General features: G+C 39.0%; 1 protein-coding gene across 1 annotated transcript in view; it reads left to right on the top strand.

Annotated features, from left to right (window-relative positions):
- The window catches only part of myorg (myogenesis regulating glycosidase), a 29,287-nt gene extending 4,596 nt beyond the window's left edge, over positions 1 to 24,691 (top strand). Inside the window, exons 2-3 of the mRNA XM_061932403.1 lie at positions 14,712 to 15,076; positions 19,994 to 24,691. Of these exons, the coding sequence (XP_061788387.1) occupies positions 14,814 to 15,076; positions 19,994 to 21,785 (2,055 nt within the window). The 5' untranslated portion in view covers positions 14,712 to 14,813 and the 3' untranslated portion in view covers positions 21,786 to 24,691. The remainder of the gene's footprint in view (positions 1 to 14,711; positions 15,077 to 19,993) is intronic.
- The last annotated feature ends 309 nt before the right edge of the window (positions 24,692 to 25,000 follow it).

Here is a 25,000-nt window from a genome sequence, read left to right as displayed (position 1 = left end):
TGGCACTGGGAGCAGGTGGGTAAAGTGTCTTGCCCAAGGACACAACGGCAGTGACTAGGATGGCAGAAGCGGGGATCGAACCTGGAACCCTCAAGTTGCTGGCACGGCCACTCTACCAACCGAGCTATACCGCCCAAGGTCCTGAGTCATCCTGAGTTTAATCCCGGGCTTGGGATCTTTCTGTGTGGAGTTTGCATGTTCTTCCAGAAATGCGCGTCCCTTCAGCCTCTCGCGGTAAAGTTGTTCGCAGTATTTGTCATTAATAAAACTTGTAGCCAATCACAATTTAAAAAATTGTAGCAAAGAAGGCAAGAAATAAATCAATAAAAAAATCTGCGTCCCGGGTACGCGTGGACTGTCTGTAATGCGCGTCCTTTCTGATTCCAACGCGTTAAAACAGTCTTTTTCAACTTTTTTTGAGCCGAGGCACATTTTTTGCATCAAAAAAAATACGGAGGCACACCACCAGCAGAAAAGGTTAAAAAAATTAAACTCCACCAGGTTGTCGTGCCTTATTTTGAGTTTGTTGTTGTTTCCTGTGTGTAGTGCTTTAGTTCCTGTCTTGCGCTGTTATTTTGGTGACTTTTCCTGTTTTGTTGGTGTTCTCCTGTAGCAGCCTCACACCTTCCTTTGAGCGCTATTGCCCGCACCTGCTTTGTTTTGGCAATCAAGACTATTTCAGTTGTTTTGATTGATTGATTGAAACTTTTATTAGTAGGTTGCACAGTACAGTACATATTCCGTACAATTGACCACTAAATGGTAACACCCCAATAAGTTTTTCAACTTGTTTAAGTCGCGGTTCACGTTAATCAATTCATGGTAAATTGTGCGTACGCTATCCTTCTTTGTGGGGACACTGTTGATTGTCATGTCATGTACGGATCTACTTTGTGGACGCCGTCTCTGCTCCACACGCTGTAAGTTTTTGCTGTCGTCCAGCATTTTGTTTTTTGTTTACTTTGTAGCCAGTTCAGTTTTAAAGTGAGAGTACCAATGATGGTCACACACACACTATAAGTGTGGTGAAATTATTCTCTGCATTTGTCCCATCACCCTTGATCACCCCCGGGGAGGTGAGGGGAGCAGTGAGCAGCAGCGGTGGCCACGCCCGGGAATCATTTCTGGTGATTTAACCCCCAATTCCAACCCTTGATGCTGAGTGCCAAGCAGGGAGGTAATGGCTCCCATTTTTATAGTCTTTGGTATGACTCGGCCGGGGTTTGAACTCATGACCTACCCATCTCAGGGCGGACACTCTAACTTTACTTTTGTTTTGCATAGCCGTCCCTATGCTTCAGTGCCTTTCCCTAGCGGGACTTGCCTTTTCGTTCATTTTTGGTTTAAGCGTTACATACCTTTTTACCTGCTGTGCCTTTCATATTGGGATCACGTCTAATTACATTCAAGAAGGAGTTATTCCGTCTCTAATTCAATTATTTATTTGGGAAACTAACTACTAACGAGAACTAATTTATTTTCAAGTCATTTTCTCAACACTGCTCAAAAACGATAACACCATTTGTGCTGACACGACACATTTTGTTGTTTGTGTAACGTGAGAGGCACTAAGAGTACTTGTCATCAATATGTGATGCTCCTGAGTTGTTTACAGGTCAATGATATGTTGGTTTTTCTTAAAGTTCCACTTTGGCTGCAGAGTTTGTACTCTTCAGTGTGTCAAAGAGCACAGTTTGGATATTAATGCCTCACTAAAAGCACACATAGGTGACAGCAAGGCATACTTGGTCAACAACCACACAGGTTACACTGACGGTGGCGGTATAAAAAAAAAACTTTAACACTCTTACTAATAATGCACCACATTGTGAACCCACACCAGACAAGAATGACAAACACATTTCGGGAGAACATCTGCACCGTAACACAACATAAACACAACAGGACAAATACCCAGAATCCCATGCAGCCCTAACGCTTCCGGGCTACATTATACACCCCCGCTACCAAACCCCGCCCACCTCAACCTCGCACAGAGAGAGAGAGAGAGGGGGGGGGGGGTTGATGTGTGAGGGAGCAGGGTTGGGGTGGGGGCGGAGTTTGGTGGTAGCAGGGGTGTATAATGTAGCCCGGAAGATATACATGTATTTATTTATGATTTAAAATTAGGGATGATGTTTGATAAGAAATGATCAAGTTCAAGCCTATTATCGAATCCTCTTATCAAATCGATTCCTTATCGATTCTCTTATCGAATCCAGATAGGTTGTTGTATATGGAAAAAACCCCACAATATTTGGTTTAACAAAAGCTCACTTTTATTTTATAAGAAAAAAATAAAATAAATAAATAAATATTGACTGTTACCCCCCTAAAAAAATAAAATAAATAAATATTGACTGTTGTTACCCAAAGTATATTAAGTGGGATTTTTCAGAAAAACAAATATATACAGTAACACAAAAACAACCTGTCTCTGTGATCACTATAGGTGTATAGCCATGCCTTGAGACGTTTTTTTCCGGTCCATTATTTTTGCTGCTTTAGTGACATCACAGGAAATGACGTAGCTCAGTCTAATGACTGAGGTACGTCATTTCCTGTGATGTCCCACAGGGCATTTCCTGTGGGACGGGATTCGAATAAAGAACCAACTCTTTTTCTTTACCATACTGGCCTCGATAACGGGAACCGGTTCTCAAAAAGGGATTCGAATCCATGGAATCGGTTATTTTCTTATCGAACGGTTCTTTTCTTATCGAACAACCGGGAGAACCGGTTTCGAACATCATCCCTACTTAAAATCCATACACGTCTTACATAAAGATTGTGAACCATAAACAGCACATCTCGGTCTATTTTCTGCGTATTTCAGTACGACTGATCTGATAACATGGTCAGAATCGTCCCTACGTGACGTGGAGTCTACGGAAATAGCCCAAAACGAAATGTCTGACTGAATTTGTGGCATTTTGTGATGTTTAAACGGCGTTTTCACATACTCTGTGGAGTGTAAATGCAATTGGGTATGGTTTAATGCAGGGGTGCTCACACTTTTTCTGCAGGCGAGCTACTTTTCAATTGATCAAGTCGTGGGGATCTACCTCATTCATATATATAATTTATATTTACTTATTTATGAAATATATGTTTTTGTTAACAAGTTAAAGGTGTTCAATGATAATGCAAGCATGTTTAACACATATAGTTAATATTGTTAATACATTAAAGGTGTTTAATGATAATACAAGTATGTTTAATATATATAGTTAATATTGTTAACAAGTTAAAGGTGGTTAAAAATAATACAAGCATGTTTAACACAAATAGTTAATGTAGAAGTGCAATGAATATGGTGTGAAATTAATATATACATGAAAAAACAAAACAAAAACAGGGTGGTTGGTGGAATGGGTTATTGCACCGAAGAGAAGGCAGTTATGAGGGACAATGGGGCAGTCCGTTCAGGATGGTTATGGCCCTGGGGAAGAAGCTGTTCTTTAGCCTGTTTGTTTTGGTTTTAATGCACCTGTAGCGCTTCCCAGAGGGCAGCAGGTGGAACAGGTCAGAGCCAGGGTGGGTGATGTCCTTGATGATGGCACTGGCTCTGTTGAGGCAGCGGGAGGTGTAGATGTCCGTCAGGGAGGGGAGAGGGCGGCCGATGATCTTCTGAGCCGTCTTGACCACTCTTTGCAGCCTCTCCCTGTCTGCTGCAGTGCAGCTGCCGTACCATACCGTAATACAGTAGGTCAGCAGGCTCTCGATGGACGAGCGGTAGAAGGTCAGCAGCAGGTCAGGCTTCAGGTTGTACTTCCCGAGGACTCTAAGGAAGTGTAGCCGCTGCTGAGCCTTCTTGATGATTGATGTGGTGTTGACTGTCCAGGAGAAGTCATTAGAGATGTGGACTCCAAGGTACCTGAAGGTGTGGACCCTCTCTACACCCTCGCCGTTGATGTAGAGGGGGGCAGGGCCGGTGCTGCTCCTCCTGAAGTCGACGATGATCTCTCTGGTCTTGCTGGTGTTGAGAGCGAGGTTGTTCTCCGAAGACCAGGCCGTCAGCTTCAAGACCTCCTCTCTGTAGGCAGCCTCGTCACCCCTGGAGATGAGCCCGACCACTGTGGTATCGTCGGCGAACTTGACGGTAAGGGTGTCACTGTGGGCCGGACTGCAGTCATGGGTGTAAAGGCAGTAGAGGAGGGGGCTCAGCACACAGCCCTGTGGGGAGCCGATGCTCAGCGTGCGGGAGGATGAGAGGTGCGGGCCAAGTCTCACATTCTGGGGTCGGTCCGTTAGGAAGTCCCTTATCCAGGCGTTTGTGAGAGGGGGGAGGCCAAGAGTGTCCAGTTTATTGCAGAGTCTGTCCGGGATTATTGTATTGAAGGCAGAGCTACCGTATTTTCCGCACTATAAGGCGCACCGGATTATTAGCCGCACCTTCTATGAATTACATATTTCATAATTTTGTCCACCAATAAGCCGCCCCGGACTATAAGCCGCGCCTACGCTGCGCTAAAGTGAATGTCAAAAAAACGCTGCGCTAAAGTGAATGTCAAAAAAACAGTCAGATAGTTCAGTCAAACTTTAATAATATATTGAAAACCAGCGTTCTAACAACTCTGTCCCAAAATGTACAAATGTGCAATCACAAACATAGTAAAATTCAAAATGGTGTAGAGCAATAGCAACATACCGGTAATGTTGCTCGAACGTTAATGTCACAACACACAACACACAAAATAAACATAGCGCTCACTTTCTGAAGTTATTCTTCATTCGTACCGGTAAATCCTTCGAATTCTTCGTCTTCGGTGTCCGAATTGAAAAGTTGCGCTAGCGTGGCTTCCAAAATGGCGGGCTCCGTCTCTTCGAAATCATCGGATTCAGTGTCGCTGTTGTTGTGCAGCAGTTCTGTGAATCCTGCCTTCCGGAAAGCTCGGACCACAGTTGTGACAGAAATATCTGCCCAGGCATTTATAATCCACTGGCAGATGTTGGCGTATGTTGTCCGGCGTTGTCTGCCCGTCTTAGTGAAGGTGTGTTCGCCTTCGGTCATCCATTTTTCCCACGCAGTTCGCAGTCGTGATTTGAATGCCCTGTTGACACCAATATCCAGCGGTTGGAGTTCTTTGGTTAATCCACCCGGAATGACGGCGAGTGTTGTATTTGTGTGCTTCACTTGTTTTTTGACACCATCTGTGATGTGGGCGCGCATAGAGTCATATATCAACATGGACGGAGCAGCGTGAAAAAAGCCACCCGGCCGCTTCGCGTAAACTTCCCTTAACCACTCGCTCATCTTTTCTTCATCCATCCATCCCTTCGAGTTAGCTTTTATGATGACGCCGGCTGGAAAGGTCTCTTTTGGCAAGGTCTTCCTTTTGAATATGACCATGGGAGGAAGTTTCTGGCCATTAGCATGGCAAGCTAGAACCACAGTGAAGGACGACTTTTCATTCCCAGTGGTGCGAATATTCACCGTACGTGCTCCCGTTGTATCAACAGTGCGGTTCACAGGAATATCAAAAGTCAGTGGAACCTCGTCCATGTTGATAATGTTCTCTGGCCGGATCTTTTTTTCCGCTATCTTCTTTTTACAATATGCACGGAAAGTAGCCAGCTTTTCTTTAAAGTCGTTAGGCAGTTGCTGTGAAACAGTGGTCCGTGTGCGGATGGAGAGATTGCGTCTTTTCATAAACCGAAAACACCAAGAAGCACCACCTTTAAAATCATCCAGGTGAAGTTCGCTTGCTAGCGTTGTTGCCTTCATTCGAATAGTGATGGTGCTGACACTTCTGCTTGCTGCTCTCTGCTCAACAACCCACTGTTCGAGTTCGTCCTCCAACTGTTGCCATCGTGCTTTGTTCCCTCGGAAGCTCTGTTTTGTCTTCTTTACCTGGCGCAGGTCATCTTCTGGCTTCCTCCACCTACGCACCATTGATTCATTTATGTTATATTCTCTTGCTGCTGCTCTATTTCCGTGTTCTTCGGCATGACTTATTGCCTTAAGTTTAAATTCTGCGTTATAAGCGTGTCGTTTAGTAGGAGCCATTTTGTAGTCTGGTCTTTACAGATGTAGACAAACAAAGGAAATGAAACGAAATATCCGCGCGCTTCTTTTTCTTCCGGGGGAGGGCGGTAGCGCTTCCTGTTCTATGGGGGCGGGTGCTTACCTTGGCGGTTGCTTGCGTAGAAGAAGAAGCACTTCCTGTTCTACCGGGAAAAAAGATGGCGGCTGTTTACCGAAGTTGCGAGATCGAAACTTTATGAAAATTAATCGTAATAAAGCGCACCGGGTTATAAGGCGCACTGTCATCTTTTGAGAAAAATTGTGGTTTTTAGGTGCTCCTTATAGTGCGGAAAATACGGTATAGTCCACAGAGAGCATCCAGACGTAGCTCTGCTGCTGCTCCAGGTGGTTCAGAGCAGAGTGGAGAGCAACAGCGATGGCGTCCTCTGTGGACCTGTTCGCCCGGTATGCGAACTGGTGGGGGTCGAAGTCTGGAGGGATATGGTCCTTGATGTGCTGGAGAACAAGTCGCTCGAAGCACTTCACATATAGTTAATATTGTTAACAAGTTAAAGGTGTTTAATGATAATGCAAGCATGTTTAACACATATAGTTAATATTGTTAATAAGTTAAAGGTGTTTAAAGATAATGCAAGCATGTTTAACACATATAGTTAATATTGTTAACAACTTAAAGGTGGTTAAAGATAAAAACAAGCATGTTTAACACATAGTTAATATTGTTAACAACTTAAAGGTGGTTAAAGATAATACAAGCATGTTTAACACATATAGTTAATATTGTTAACAAGTTAAAGGTGTTTAAAGATAATGCAAGCATGTTTAACACATATAGTTAATATTGTTAACAAGTTAAAGGTGTTTAATGATAATACAAGCATATTTAACACATATAGTTAATGTTGTTAACAAGTTAAAGGTGTTTAAAGATAATACAAGCATGTTTAACACATATAGTTAATATTGTTAACAAGTTAAAGGTGTTTAAAGATAATGCAAGCATGTTTAACACATATAGTTAATATTGTTAACAAGTTAAAGGTGTTTAATGATAATACAAGCATGTTTAACACATATAGTTAATATTGTTAACAAGTTAAGGTGTTTAAAGATAATACAAGCATGTTTAACACATATAGTTAATATTGTTAATAAGTTAAAGGTGTTTAAAGATAATGCAAGCATGTTTAACACATATAGTTAATATTGTAAACAAGTTAAAGGTGTTTAATGATAATACAAGTATGTTTAACACATATAGTTAATATTGTTAACAAGTTAAAGGTGTTTAAAGATAATGCAAGCATGTTTAACACATATAGTTAATATTGTTAACAAGTTAAAGGTGTTTAAAGATAATACAGGCATGCTTAACACATTTAGTTAATATTGTTAACAACTTAAAGGTGGTTAAAGATAATACAAGCATGTTTAACACATATAGTTAATATTGTTAATAAGTTAAAGGTGTTTAAAGATAATGCAAGCATGTTTAACACATATAGTTAATATTGTTAACAAGTTAAGGTTTTTAAAGATAATACAGGCATGTTTAACACATATAGATTCCTTTCTTTCATGAAGACAAGAATATAAGTTGGTGTATTACCTGATTGTGATGACTTGCATTGATTGGAATCAGACAGTGGTGCTAAAAACGTCCGCATTTTCGAATGGAGGAGAAAAAAAGTCCTCCTTTCTGTCCAATACCACATGAAAGTGGTTGGTTTTTGGCATCTTATTTGTCCAGCTTCCGTACTCCTTTGTATACACTTTACAAGAAATACATTGTCGGCAAACTCCGTAGCTTGCTAGCTTGTGCGCGCCAGCTTTCTGAGACTCTTATTTTGGTAGCGCAGGCAGGATGAAGCAGAGCTTTTATTGTGCAACTGTGCAGTCGGTCTTTGGAGTTTTGACGACAGGTACGGCGCCAGAGTCTTCACTGCTTTTGGGCTTTTGTAGTTGTGGTGTAAACGAAGCAGAATGTTTGCATCTGCCTTCATTTCAAAGCAGTGTTGTGTTGCCTTCCTTACAGTAAAGCTGCCTCACTTCCAATGCAGCTGGAGAGTTAGCGGGTTAATTAATGCTGGCTTTATCTTATCTGCTGTGTTGCTGAGGGAGAATCCATACTCAACACAGACTCAGTCAATGTGATTGGTCATTAATAGTAATCAGTCAATGTGATTGGTCATTAATAGGAAGGGGAATTAGCTGGACTGGCTTACCTTTTTATCAGATGTGCATTGTAATCCACATCAATGTTTTGGACGTGCGGTCCTCCCTTTGTCATCTTTTCTAACTGGCCAGAAGGAGTCAGTTTATTTCCAGCTGGGCTTTGTTTTGCTCGACCAAGCAGAAAGTTTTAGTATGCTTTCCTCCGCCTCCTCGGATTGGCACGGCTGGGAGGCCAAAAAAAAAATCCTCCCTTTTCCGCCTTCGCTCGCGCACATACAAATGACTTTGGCTGAAGTTTGTTTCACATGCAGCAGGGTAAGTCCACCTCGTCCTCCCGGAGGTAATTGGCGGTAGATTTGTTGTGTAAACCTCAAAACAAGCTTCACAAGTTGACGTAAAGTTTACTAACTGAAGATTTGTAGAAGCTGCTTGCAGAAATTAACATATTTACCAGGCTACGAAATATGGGAGACCGGGCTTTCTGCTCCGCCGCTCCCAGTCTGTGGAACGCTCTCCCTGACCACCTGAGGGCACCACAGACTGTGAATGCCTGCTTAAAAGCCCTTCTTTTTAGATATATGCATACTAGTTATAGCTATTTGGCTGTTCTAGTTTTTATTTTTATTTATTTCTTTATCTTTTTATTCATCAAATGTTTTTAATTTTTTTTAAACATTTTTAATGTTTTATTTTTTTATTTATTTTTATTTATTTATTTTTTTTTTTTTTTTAATGTTTTAATTTTTAATACACTGTAGCACTTTGAGATTGTTTACTCAATATAAAGTGATTTTTACAAATAAAATCTATTATTATTATTATTATTACCAACCAATCACATCGTTGACTCACGGTGGTTCCGTACATACTTCGGTTTTAAAGTACTGAGTTATCCTGTATATCTGATTTATGACACCAAAACACTTCCAAAGTTTGCAAATAAATAGATGTGACCACGCCCAGACCCCTTCCCCATCAACAACAATGCTAATCAAGCAGACTTTGTGAGAGCCAACAACAATTACCTTGGAATAATGACGACCCAGAACCCTATATTTTTGAGCCCGAACACAAAGAGGATGAGCAATACGTTTTAGAAGCCGAGTGCTAACCGGATGCAGCTTACCGTAATAACTAATTCGATTACCATAGTCACTAATTAGATTAACATAGTCACTAATTAGATTATCGTAGTCACTAATTAGATTACCATAGTCACTAATTAGATTATCATAGTCACTAATTAGATTACCATAGTAACCTGATGCAGTTTACCATAGTAACTGATTAGATTACCGTAGTCACTAATTAGATTACCATAGTCACTAATTAGATTACCATAGTAACCTGATGCAGTTTACCGTAGTAACTGATTAGATTACCATAGTCACTAATTAGATTAACATAGTCACTAATTAGATTATCATAGTCACTAATTAGATTACCATAGTCACTAATTAGATTATCATAGTCACTAATTAGATTACCATAGTAACCTGATGCAGTTTACCGTAGTAACTAAATCGATTACCATAGTCACTAATTAGATTAACATAGTCACTAATTAGATTATCATAGTCACTAATTAGATTACCATAGTCACTAATTAGATTATCATAGTTACTAATTAGATTACCATAGTAACCTGATGCAGTTTACCGTAGTAACTGATTAGATTACCGTAGTCACTAATTAGATTATCATAGTCACTAATTAGATTACCATAGTAACCTGATGCAGTTTACCGTAGTAACTGATTATATTACCATAGTCACTAATTAGATTAACATAGTCACTAATTAGATTAACATAGTCACAAATTAGATTATCATAGTCACTAATTAGATTACCATAGTCACTAATTAGATTATCATAGTCACCAATTAGATTACCATAGTAACCTGATGCAGTTTACTGTAGTAACTGATTAGATTACCATAGTCACTAATTAGATTAACATAGTCACTAATTAGATTAACATAGTCACGAATTAGATTATCATAGTCACTAATTAGATTACCATAGTCACTAATTAGATTATCATAGTCACTAATTAGATTACCATAGTAACCTGATGCAGTTTACCGTAGTAACTGATTAGATTACCGTAGTCACTAATTAGATTAACATAGTCACTAATTAGATAAACATAGTCACTAATTAGATTATCATAGTCACTAATTAGATTACCATAGTCACTAATTAGATTATCATAGTCACTAATTAGATTACCATAGTAACCTGATGCAGTTTACCGTAGTAACTGATTAGATTACCGTAGTCACTAATTAGATTATCATAGTCACTAATTAGATTACCATAGTAACCTGATGCAGTTTACCGTAGTAACTGATTAGATTACCATAGTCACTAATTAGATTAACATAGTCACTAATTAGATTATCATAGTCACTAATTAGATTACCATAGTCACTAATTAGATTATTATAGTCACTAATTAGATTACCATAGTAACCTGATGCAGTTTACCGTAGTAACTGATTAGATTACCATTGTAGCTAATTAGATTACCATTGTAACTAATTTGATTACCATAGTAACTAATTAGATTACCATAGTAACTATTTATATTACCATAGTCACTAATTAGATTACCGTAGTAACTGATTCGAGTACCGTAGTAACTGATTAGATTACCATAGTAACTAATTAGATGACCATAGTAACTAATTCGATTACCATAGTAATTGATTCGATTACCATAGTCACTAATTAGATTACCATAGTCACTAATTAGATTACCATAGTAAGCGGATGCAGCTTACCGTAGTAACTGATTAGATTACCATTGTAGCTGATTATATTACCATTGTAACTAATTGGATTACCATAGTAACTAATTAGATTACCATAGTAACTGATTATATTACCATAGTCACTAATTAGATTACCGTAGTAACTGATTCGAGTACCGTAGTAACTGATTAGATTACCATAGTAACTAATTAGATGACCATAGTAACTAATTAGATTACCATAGTAACTGATTAGATTACCATAGTCACTAATTAGATTACCATAGTCACTAATTAGATTACCATAGTAACCGGATGCAGATTACCGTAGTAACTGATTAGATTACCATTGTAGCTGATTAGATTACAATTGTAACTAATTGGATTACCATTGTAACGAATTAGATTACCATAGTAACTGATTATATTACCATAGTCACAAATTAGATTACCGTAGTAACTGATTCGAGTACCATAGTAACTGATTAGATTACCATAGTAACTAATTAGATGACCATAGTAACTAATTAGATTACCATAGTAACTGATTAGATTACCATAGTAACTAATTAGATGACCATAGTAACTAATTAGATTACCATAGTAACTGATTAGATTACCATAGTAACTGATTATATTACCATAGTCACTAATTAGATTACCGTAGTAACTGATTCGAGTACCATAGTAACTGATTAGATTACCATAGTAACTAATTAGATGACCATAGTAACTAATTAGATTACCATACTTACTAATTAGATTACCATAGTAACTGATTAGATGACCATAGTAACTAATTAGATTACTGTAGTAACTGATTCGATTACCATAGTAAATAATTATGGTTACCATAGTAACTAATTAGATTACCATAGTAACTGATTAGATTACTGTAGTCACTAATTCAATTACCATAGTAACTGATTATATTACCATTGTAACTAATTAGATTACCATAGTAACTAATTAGATTACCATAGTAACTGTTTAGATTACCATAATAACTCATTAGATGACTATAGTAACTATTTAGATTACCATAGTAACTGATTAGATTACCATAGTAACTAATTAGATGACCATATTAACTAATTAGATTACCATAGTAACTGATTCGAGTACCGTAGTAACTGATTAGATTACCATAGTAACTGATTAGATGACCATAGTAACTAATTAGATTACCATAGTAACTGATTAGATTACCATAGTCACTAATTAGATTACCATAGTCACTAATTAGATTACCATAGTAACCGGATGCAGATTACCGTAGTAACTGATTATATTACCATTGTAACTAATTAGATTACCATAGTAACTAATTAGATTACCATAGTAACTGTTTAGATTACCATAATAACTAATTAGATGACTATAGTAACTAATTAGATTACCATAGTAACTGATTAGATTACCATAGTAACTAATTAGATGACCATATTAACTAATTAGATTACCATAGTAACTAATTAGATGACCATACTTACTAATTAGATTACCATAGTAACTGATTAGATGACCATAGTAACTAATTAGATTACCGTAGTAACTGATTCGATTACCGTAGTAAATAATTATGGTTACCATAGTAACTAATTAGATTACCATAGTAACTGATTAGATTACTGTAGTCACTAATTCAATTACCATAGTAACTGATTATATTACCATTGTAACTAATTAGATTACCATAGTAACTGTTTAGATTACCATAATAACTAATTAGATGACTATAGTAACTAAATAGATTACCATAGTAACTGATTAGATTACCATAGTAACTAATTAGATGACCATATTAACTAATTAGATTACCATAGTAACTAATTAGATGACCATACTTACTAATTAGATGACCATATTAACTAATTTGATTACCATAGTAACTAATTAGATTACCATAATAACTAGTATATCATGCAGATTGCAAGCATTGAAAGACTTAGTATACAGGTAAAAGCCAGTAAAGTAGAATATTTTGAAAAACTTGATTTATTTCAGTAATTGCATTCAAAAGGTGTAACTTGTACATTATATTTATTCATTGCACACAGACTGATGCATTCAAATGTTTATTTCATTTAATTTTGATGATTTGAAGTGGCAACAAATGAAAATCCAAAATTCCGTGTGTCACAAAATTAGAATATTACTTAAGGCTAATACAAAAAAGGGATTTTTAGAAATGTTGGCCAACTGAAAAGTATGAAAATGAAAAATATGAGCATGTACAATACTCAATACTTGGTTGGAGCTCCTTTTGCCTCAATTACTGCGTTAATGCGGCGTGGCATGGAGTCGATGAGTTTCTGGCACTGCTCAGGTGTTATGAGAGCCCAGGTTGCTCTGATAGTGGCCTTCAACTCTTCTGCGTTTTTGGGTCTGGCATTCTGCATCTTCCTTTTCACAATACCCCACAGATTTTCTATGGGGCTGAGGTCAGGGGAGTTGGCGGGCCAATTTAGAACAGAAATACCATGGTCCGTAAACCAGGCACGGGTAGATTTTGCGCTGTGTGCAGGCGCCAAGTCCTGTTGGAACTTGAAATCTCCATCTCCATAGAGCAGGTCAGCAGCAGGAAGCATGAAGTGCTCTAAAACTTGCTGGTAGACGGCTGCGTTGACCCTGGATCTCAGGAAACAGAGTGGACCGACACCAGCAGATGACATGGCACCCCAAACCATCACCCAACCATGCAAATTTTGCATTTCCTTTGGAAATCGAGGTCCCAGAGTCTGGAGGAAGACAGGAGAGGCACAGGATCCACGTTGCCTGAAGTCTAGTGTAAAGTTTCCACCATCAGTGATGGTTTGGGGTGCCATGTCATCTGCTGGTGTCGGTCCACTCTGTTTCCTGAGATCCAGGGTCAACGCAGCCGTCTACCAGCAAGTTTTAGAGCACTTCATGCTTCCTGCTGCTGACCTGCTCTATGGAGATGGAGATTTCAAGTTCCAACAGGACTTGGCGCCTGCACACAGCGCAAAATCTACCCGTGCCTGGTTTACGGACCATGGTATTTCTGTTCTAAATTGGCCCGCCAACTCCCCTGACCTTAGCCCCATAGAAAATCTGTGGGGTATTGTGAAAAGGAAGATGCAGAATGCCAGACCCAAAAACGCAGAAGAGTTGAAGGCCACTATCAGAGCAACCTGGGCTCTCATAACACCTGAGCAGTGCCAGAAACTCATCGACTCCATGCCACGCCGCATTAACGCAGTAATTGAGGCAAAAGGAGCTCCAACCAAGTATTGAGTATTGTACATGCTCATATTTTTCATTTTCATACTTTTCAGTTGGCCAACATTTCTAAAAATCCCTTTTTTGTATTAGCCTTAAGTAATATTCTAATTTTGTGACACACGGAATTTTGGATTTTCATTTGTTGCCACTTCAAATCATCAAAATTAAATGAAATAAACATTTGAATGCATCAGTCTGTGTGCAATGAATAAATATAATGTACAAGTTACACCTTTTGAATGCAATTACTGAAATAAATCAAGTTTTTCAAAATATTCTAATTTACTGGCTTTTACCTGTAGTTGAAGACTTACGGTCATTAGAAAACATCACTGCATTTTTAGTCTACATTTTTACATTTTTAGTCTACTTTATACCTGCAATATCCTTTCCATCCTTAGCCTTTCCATCCTTTGCGACTGAGCTACTGTGTGGAGCAGTTTCCCTTATGGATCAATAAAGTTTGTCTAAGTCTAAGTCTTAAGTTTCCATCTTAAACCCGTGTCACATGATGTAATCACATGGAATCTCTCTCTTCATGACAGACCAAGATCAACCAGGAGGGTCCCCCCTTGAGAACTGTTCCATGGTCTGTTGAGTGTCGTGAGAACTGTTCCATGGTCTGTTGAGTGGCACCAGCACCAGTCATGTACCAGGTGGTACCAGGGGGAGCGGGAGGCACCATCACAGATGTGATCCCCAAGCAGAAGCACAGCAAGGACACCCGACCCATAGTCGGCGCAGGAGTCCTGGGTCTGGTCCTGGTGATCGCCGCGGTGGCGGCGTGGTCTTACTACATCGCCTCGCTGCGGAAAGCCGAACTGCTGAAGACTCAGCTGCTGGACCTAAACAAAGATGGCTACATCATCCGCAACCAGGGAGGGGCGATTGTCTTCAGAATGGACTTTAGGTGAGTAGCTTTATTTAGTTACTTTTTGCCTACAACAACACACATCTTTCTTTTCCCTGTGCATTCTGAATAATACAACACTGCTAGCAAGTGGTGGCTAACAATGCAAGTAGTGTGGATACAATCTAAAGCAGGGGTGCTCATTACGTCGATCGCGATCTACCGGTCGATCTCGGAGGGTGTGTCAGTCGATCACCAGCCAGGCATTAAAAAAATAGTCCTAAAAATGAGCGATCATAAATCTTCACTATGACGTCACTTTCGTCACCTTGATTGACATTCACGGCACCCGAGGGTCTTCTGAGATGACGCTGGCTGCTGCCAGCCCATTAAAATTACCGACTGGAAGGCGAGAAACACTTTATTTCAACAGACTCTGGCGCCGTACCTGTCGTCAAAACTCCAAAGACCGACTGCACAGTTGCACAATAAAAGCTCTGCTTCATCCTGCCTGCGCTACCAAAATAAGAGTCTCAGAAAGCTGGCGTGCACAAGCTAGCAAGCTGCGGAGTTTGGCGACAATGTATTTCTTGTAAAGTGTATACAAAGGAGTACGGAAGCTGGGCAAATAGGATGCCAAAAACCAACCACTTTCATGTGGTATTGGACAGAAAGGAGGACTCTTTTTCTCCTCCATTCGAAAATGCGGACGTTATCATCACCACTGTCTGATTCCAATCAATGCAAAAGTCATCAGAATCAGGTAATACACCAACTTATATTCTTGTCTTCATGAAAGAAAGGAATCTATATGTGTTAAACATGCTTGTATTATCTTTAACCACCTTTAAGTTGTTAACAATATTAACTATTTGTGTTAAACATGCTTGTATTATCTTTAACCACCTTTAAGTTGTTAACAATATTAACTATGTGTTAAACATGCTTGTATTATCTTTAACCACCTTTAAGTTGTTAACAATATTAACTATATGTGTTAAACATGCTTGTTTTATCTTTAACCACCTTTAAGTTGTTAACAATATTAACTATTTGTGTTAAACATGCTTGTATTATTTTTAACCACCTTTAACTTGTTAACAATATTAACTATGTGTGTTAAACATGCTTGTTTTATCTTTAACCACCTTTAAGTTGTTAACAATATTAACTATTTGTGTTAAACATGTTTGTATTATTTTTAACCACCTTTAACTTGTTAACAATATTAACTATATGTGTTAAACATGCTTGCATTATCTTTAAACACCTTTAACTTGTTAACAATATTAACTATATGTATTAAACATACTTGTATTATCATTAAACACCTTTAATGTATTAACAATATTAACTATATGTGTTAAACATGCTTGCATTATCTTTAACCACCTTTAAGTTGTTAACAATATTAACTATATGTGTTAAACATGCTTGTTTTATCTTTAACCACCTTTAAGTTGTTAACAATATTAACTATTTGTGTTAAACATCCTTGTATTATTTTTAACCACCTTTAACTTGTTAACAATATTAACTATATGTGTTAAACATGCTTGCATTATCTTTAAACACCTTTAACTTGTTAACAATATTAACTATATGTGTTAAACATGCTTGTATTATCTTTAACCACCTTTAAGTTGTTAACAATATTAACTATATGTGTTAAACATGCTTGTTTTATCTTTAACCACCTTTAAGTTGTTAACAATATTAACTATTTGTGTTAAACATGCTTGTATTATTTTTAACCACCTTTAACTTGTTAACAATATTAACTATATGTGTTAAACATGCTTGTATTATCTTTAACCACCTTTAAGTTGTTAACAATATTAACTATTTGTGTTAAACATGCTTGTATTATTTTTAACCACCTTTAACTTGTTAACAATATTAACTATGTGTTAAACATGCTTGTATTATCTTTAAACACCTTTAACTTGTTAACAATATTAACTATATGTGTTAAACATGCTTGTATTATCTTTAACCACCTTTAAGTTGTTAACAATATTAACTATATGTGTTAAACATGCTTGTTTTATCTTTAACCACCTTTAAGTTGTTAACAATATTAACTATTTGTGTTAAACATGCTTGCATTATCTTTAAACACCTTTAACTTGTTAACAATATTAACTATATGTATTAAACATACTTGTATTATCATTAAACACCTTTAATGTATTAACAATATTAACTATATGTGTTAAACATGCTTGCATTATCATTAAACACCTTTAACTTGTTAACAAAAACATATATTTCATAAATAAGTAAATATAAATTATATATATGAATGAGGTAGATCCCCACGACTTGATCAATTGAAAAGTAGCTCGCCTGCAGAAAAAGTGTGAGCACCCCTGATCTAAAGCTATCTAAAAAACCAACAACGTTTCATATCGATGCTGTATGTATATATGTATGTTATTATTGTCTTTATTTGAACAAAAAATCTTAGGGTACATGAAACATATGTTTATTATTGTAATTTAGTCCTTAAATAAAATAGTGAACTTACTAGACAACTTGTCTTTTAGTAGTAAGTAAACAAACAAAGACTCCTAATTAGTCTGCAGTAACAAATTGTCATTTATCTACCTATTATTTTGTCAACATTACGAGGGACAAACTGTAAAAATGTTTTATTAATCCACTTGTTCATTTACTGTTAATATCTGCTTATTTTCTCTTTTAACATGTTCTATCTACACTTCTGTTAAAATGTAATAATCACTTATTCTTCTCTTCTTTGATACTTGACATTAGTTTTGGATGATACCACACATTTAGGTATCGATCCGATACCAAGTCAGATCATACATTGGTCATATTCAAAGTCCTCATGGGGTCGGTACTTTTTAGAGGCGGTACAGTACCGACTATGATTCATTAGTATCGTGGTACTATACTGTACAACCCAAGGGGAAATGCAAACTGAACTTGCAAACTCCACACAGAAATACCCCGAACCCGGGACTCAAACCCAGGACCTTCTCAATCTGAGGCGAGAGCACTGACCACTGCGCCTTGAGAAAATGCATATTGATAGGTCTCAAAAAGTGTCTTTTGAGCATGTCGTGACGGTTTGGGGTTAAGTTTTGAGTATCAGAATTGTAGCCAATGAGTTAGTGTACATGGCGTGTGTAGATGATGTCAATAAACCACACATCCAAAGTACCTGAATTTAATATAGTCTCAAATTGTGGCATAATATCAACTGAAATGTGATTGACGCAAATCCCATAGGGGTGATGGACGGATGGGCAGCGCCTGAGAGCTGCGGCCGGCCACCATAGCCCCCCACTCCCTCCCCTCTGTTGCTAGATATCTGGAGATGTACGTTGTAATATGTATATGTGATTTGCTATGGAGGTTTTTTTTTCCACTCCAGACTGGGCCACCTTGGGAGCCCAGTCTAGATTGTATTTTTTTACTCATCCTTCCCCAGCGTTTTACCTTTTTCCCATCTTTTACGGGGCGCCTTGTGGCGACTGTTGCGTTTTGGACCAGTTGTTCCTCCCAGGGAATTCAAGTCACAATTCGCTCCCAAGTTCTTTCCGACACTTAAAGCTGAGTTGAAAAACCACCAGAGACAGAATAGGTATTTTGTTGTATATTCTCAAAGCTTTGCCAATATACATTGATTGAGACCAGTCTAACCCTAGAACATTCTCTTGCGCCTCCCAAAATGGTCTGTCTTCCCGATCCCACCACCCTCTCTCTCGTCCCATCTCTGTAGACAAAACAAATGCTAGTCAAAACACATTCCAAAGAACTCAAGGTTAACACACACAGTATACTTGCTGACAGAGCATCAAGAGAAGAAATGGAAAGCACGAGCTGTTTTCAAATATGACAAAGAAATGGAAGAAGTACAACTTAAATTCGGATATATGTAAATATCTGCCTCCGACAATTCCCCCTTCAGATCTTCTAAAAAGATCTTTATCACTAGTACAACACTTCTAAAATATGCCCCTCTTTGAGCAAGCTAGTAAAAAATTAAAAGCATAGTTACATGGTAGATAAACGGATGGAATCTATGTCAATGTCGTCACTCATACAGGGAAGTAAACTAGCATTTCTCGAAAGTCACCACTTTGCCTGACCCCCTTCAGTGACATAGCAAACCCAGGTTGTTCAGCAAGCCCCTCAACAGCATCACGAGTCAGGTTGGTCAGTCTCAACAGATTATAAAAAACATAGTTAATGCGTTCTACATTTTTAGTAGCAGTCACAGGGAAAATAGCACCAATTATAGGAAGGTTCTCGAAACCTGCACAGGATTCACACCACAATTTATGTTGTGGTGGGACCCTCCTTGGTTGTCCAATTGCATCAAAGTAAACACCCTCAGGGTTTCTCATCAAATCAAAGGAGCCCGTTACACTCCTCCGAGATAAAACATGGCGTCCTCTGCGGGAAGTTAGAGGCCGCTGAAACAGGAGTTCCAAGGGGTGTTAATTTGGTACCCTCTAGGGTGACTGGGGTCACCAGTCTAACCATAGCACAAAGCCCAACGGCTGACGTCGGGATTCTAATGTACAATCTGTGCTCCCCACAATACCAGAATAAGTCAGCTCGTGCCCAAGGGCCTATCCTTGAGCCATCTATCAGGGTGGTGCACCAGGAGGGGGTAATGTCACCCAATTTGTAGGGGGATGAAGGGGGTCCTGTAAATTGAAAACACGTGTATTTCAGCTTTTAGGCCACAAAGGGAAGAAGTCGGGTGAAATTGTCAACAGGAGGGTGCACACTAACCAACAAATCACAACCTGGCCGTGTGATGTGATCCTATTCAATACGGTGCATATCTTGTAGTACATGCAGTATGTCAACCAGTAATTCGGTTCTTGTAATTCCATTCAATTGTAGTCGTTATTAGTGTGAGCAAAGTTCAGAGTTCTGCTTTTGCTAAAGCAACCTTGAAACTGAACACTGAAATCTATGTTTAACTGTTGGCAGATCGGGGACTTTGGATTTGGACTCTTGCACTAAAGAAGGGGAGCTCCTGAGCTGTGGACGGACCACTGACAGACGTCTCAACTTCTTCATCGAGACGGTGCGGCCCAAGGACACGGTGCAGTGCTACCGTGTGCGTTGGGAGGAACTGGTCCCGGACATTTCTGTCGAGCATGCCATGACGTACAAATTTGCCCACTGGTATGGCGGTGCGGTGTCAGCGATCCAACACTGGCCCATTTCCCTCTCTGGGCAACAGTCTCCAAAACCCTTCGTTACGAGTGACATCTACACAAACCGCAATGAGTTTGGAGGAATCTTGGAGAGCTATTGGCTTTCCTCCAATGCCACGGCAATTAAGATTAATAATTCCGTGCCGTTCCATCTGGGCTGGAATGACACAGAGAAGACGATGTACTTCCAAGCTCGCTACAATGACAGTCCCTTCAAGCCATACCCAGGGGAGGCTCCATGCGCTGAACTTAGTTACCGAGTATGCGTCGGCTCTGATGTGACATCCATACACAAGTACATGGTCCGTCGGTACTTCAACAAACCAAACAAAGTGCCTGCGAAAGCCATGTTTCAGCATCCTATTTGGTCCACATGGGCACTTCATAGGACTGACATTGATCAGGACAAATTTTTGAAGTACGCCGCCAACATCCGCAAGTATAATTTTAACTGTAGCCACTTGGAACTAGATGACCGTTACACGCCCCGCTATGGAGAATTTGAGTTTGACCCAAACAAGTTCCCCAATGCCTCCTCCATGTTTCAAAAGCTCAAATCAGATGGATTTCTTGTGTCCCTCTGGATCCACCCTTTTGTCAACTACGATTCTGAGAACTTCCATACTTGTGTGGAGAGGGGCCTGTTTGTCCGAGAGCCTACAGGCCGTCTGCCAGCTTTGGTACGTTGGAAGAACGGCATCGGTGGGATTGTGGATTTCACAAACCCCGAAGCTCGAGATTGGTTTGCCTCCCAGCTTCGGTCCTTCCGCTTCAGATATGGGGTATCCTCATTCAAATTTGATGCAGGTGAGACCAACTACTTACCGTGGAAGTTCAGTACCAGAACGCCCATCCGGGATCCAAGTTTTTTCACGAGACGCTACACAGAAATGGCTATTCCGTACAACGACAGAGCAGAGCTGCGTAGTGGCTACCAATCGCAGAACATATCCTGCTTCTTCAGGCCTATTGACAGGGACTCTGTGTGGGGCTATGAGTTGGGGCTCAAATCTCTTATTCCCACAGTGCTCACCATCAGCATTCTGGGTTATCAGTTTATTCTACCAGACATGATCGGAGGGAACGCCTATCTGAACCGCACAGATGGAAATAGGGCCTTACCTGACCGAGAACTCTACATACGCTGGCTGGAGTTGTCCGCTTTCATGCCCTCCATGCAGTTTTCCATCCCACCGTGGGCGTATGACAACGAGGTGGTTGAAATAGCTCGCAAATACACCGATCTGCATCAGAGTATTGTGGCGCCACGAGTTCTGGAGCTGGCCGGCGAGGTGCTGGACACCGGCGACCCCATCATACGACCTTTGTGGTGGATTGCCACGGGTGACGAGACGGCCTATAAAATTGACTCCCAATTCCTGATTGGAGATGACCTTATGGTCGCGCCTGTTTTAGAACCGGGGAAGCAAGAGCGTGATATTTACCTCCCCGCTGGCCGCTGGAAGAGCTATAAAGGGGAAAGGTTTGATATCAAAGAGCCACTGCACCTCACAGACTACCCCGTAGACCTGGATGAAATTGCTTACTTTGTTTGGGTCTAGAAGGAAAGGCTTGGTTTGTCACTTTGCAGGGTTTTATTCATTTTGGCAAAGGACGCCTTCGAGGCTCGTTGCAGTTCAGATCTCACCTCAAGTGTTAAATGGTTTTCGAAAAGATCTCAATCATTAATCCTGAATTAACTCATGCATATCTGGCACTATGAGACGGCAAAGGTACTTTAACGTGTAAGTCTGATTTTCAAAAGGGAACACGCTTACTGTGAATCAAGTGCTGTGGAACCTCGATTTACGGACTTATCTTGAACATGGTTCGCAAACTAAAAAGGTTGTATAGTGAAGCAGATTTCCCCGTTAGAAACAATGTGAACATGAATCATTGTTTCTAGCCTTGACAAATGTCCCTATTTTATACAAAATGCACACTTTGAAGACACTATAATGTGTGTATTTACTCCAGATGGTATATATCAGGGGTCCCCAACCTTTTTTCCACCAGGGACCGGTTTAATGTATGCATTATTTTCACGGACCGGCTTTCCATGTATGGCAGATAAAAACAGCAAAAAAATGAGCATGAAAATTCAACTCATTATAACGCTAAAGTGATGGCATTTACTGTATACCAGTGTTTCTTAACCATAGGGCTGGGTCCTAGTGTTGGCCCCCTAGAATGTAATATATCTTTTTTTTTTCAGCTGTAATCCGCATAGGCCACAGCAGTACTTAGTTGCAATACACTTTTCTACCACTTGTGGCAGTAATGACAATATAAAACAAACAAAAGAAGTGTGGCGCTAATGTCGTAGATACATTTCTTAAGCGCAAAAATTATGACTAAAGTGGTGAAGCTGTATTTTCATTTGCACTTTAATTTTGTTGACAGTTTAGTTAAGAAACATATTTATTATTAATTTAGTTTATTTACCGGACTATAAGCCACAGATATATAGGTTGTGAAATAAGTCATTTACACATAAATATTTTATGTTTATTTACATACCTTAAATGTAAACTTTTTATTTTTATTTTATTTTTTTGTCCTGCCCAGCTTCTCAGTGGCCCTCTGTGATGTGGCCCTCAATGAAAACAAGTTTGACCCCCCTGCTTGAGGCAATGCCAACAAAGTAATTGATTTAAGAAAAAAAAGCTTCAATCTTAGTAAAGTGTGGCTCCACCTTTCCAAAAAAATGTGCTAGCTTGATGCTAATATACATTGCTCTGCTACTGACATGCTACCGATTAGCATTAGTGATTTCAACACCTCCAACCGTGTTGATGAAAACTACAACTAAGATGCACGTTGCAATCAAACAGCAAAACATTTATAGTATCAACACTTTTAAGGGCGCAACAAACAACAAAAGACAGCCAGAGCATCTCCTGTTTCATTACATATTATTATATTACAAGCATGCATCATTTTCATTCATACAAAAGCGGCCCTCTGAATTGATTGATTGATTGAAACTGTTATGAGTAGATTGCACAGTACAGTACATATTCCGTACAATTGACCACTAAATGGTAACACCCCAATAAGTTTTTCAACTTGTTTAAGTCGGGGTCCACGTAAATCAATGCATGGTACAAATATATACTATCATCATAATACAGTCATCACACAAGTTAATCATCAGAGTATATGCATTTATTATAAGGCAGTGTTGCGTCGGACCAGTTCTTCCTCCCAGGGAATCTAAGTTACTGGTCAATCCCAAGTTCTTTCGATGACATATATGCTGAGTAATAAGGACCATCAAGACAGAATTGGAATATTTTCAAGTTTTACTAAAGCTTTAGGAGATCAGTTTAACCAATACATTCATATCGGCTACTATAGTTGATCTGACATTCAAACGGAAAAGCCAACTCCTTTGCACACAAAGAAAACCCCCATTTTTTTTGTTTTTGTTTTTTGTTTTTGTCCTGCCCAGCTTCTCAGTGGCCCTCTGTGATGTGGCCCTCAATGAAAACAAGTTTGACACCCCTGATCTAAAAGCTCTTAGACCGAAAAGGTGGCGAATCGAGTCGCTGGTAAATGGAGGTTCCACTGCACAACATAATGCTGCAACCGTGCATTGAAGGAAGGTCAGAAAAGTAACAGTGAGACCTTATTTTCTTATCCAGAATGACTACCACGTATATTTGCACAGTTCAAAGTAGTTATGCATCGGTCATCATTTTAAACTCTTCCTCAGGTATCCTCTTTGTCCAGTTTGAAATGACTACAACACATTTTAATAGCCTGTACTATATTTATCTCATAGTAACTTGCATGTTTTTTCCATTGTTTTAATGTGAACTACAGTATAATGATAATAATGCTGTGTTTGTGTGTGAATCCTATTTATTGGTGTTTTTATTAGGCTGATAAAAAAACATTTCTTCAGATCAACATAAGAATAACTTGTTTGTTTTGGTGCTTTTATTAACAGGAATATGCTGTGATATTAATTGTTTGTATTCTACGTTATTCCTAAAGTGTGGCGTGTGTAAAATGTACATCCCGTCCTCTATTGTAACTATTTCATGAACGTTATGCATATTTATTATGATGTCAAAGTGTTGTGATTGTCAGTACGGATCAGCCTACCTCCTACATGGTGATATTTTACCCATATGGGAGTTTTTTTTGTGAGGGTGGACTTTGCCATGTGGCTTACACATTAACCTCCCAGAGTGTGCCTGTGACATAGTTGCATGCTAACAACACGGCCTATATATAGTCCTTCTCACCCAGCAGCTATTTCTGCCACACATACACGCACACACACACACACACACACACACACACACACACACACACACACACACACACACTCTTGCCACAATCTCATCTTTCTTCCTGCTCCTCACCACGTGGGGGTTGGCCAACAAAATGTCATTTTTTTTTAATGTGATTAAAGAACATGGCTTCTTAGAAATGAGTTGACATCATTTATTGTCTTTAAGTACACTTACAGTACACACTTACAGTACACACTTACAGTACTGATTTTTGGAGCCTTCCCAGCAGGCGCAAGACATTGAAACAACTTTGAGAACTTGTTGATTTAGGTCCTGACGTTGAGCAACTCAAACATTAACGTTGAAACAACATGCTTTTTGACGACGTTTATTCAATGTTAGGTTGATTTATGTGGTCATTTCCCAACCAACATGGTGGATCCAATGTTGCACATCAATGTTGCCTCAATTTGCAACGTTGTTTCAAAGTCAGTTTTAAACAACATGTATGTATGATCAGTGTTGTATCA

Source organism: Nerophis lumbriciformis, linkage group LG38 (genome assembly GCF_033978685.3).
Source record: "Nerophis lumbriciformis linkage group LG38, RoL_Nlum_v2.1, whole genome shotgun sequence".
Classification (NCBI taxonomy): domain Eukaryota; kingdom Metazoa; phylum Chordata; class Actinopteri; order Syngnathiformes; family Syngnathidae; genus Nerophis; species Nerophis lumbriciformis.
This window is presented reverse-complemented; position numbering and strand designations above follow the sequence as displayed.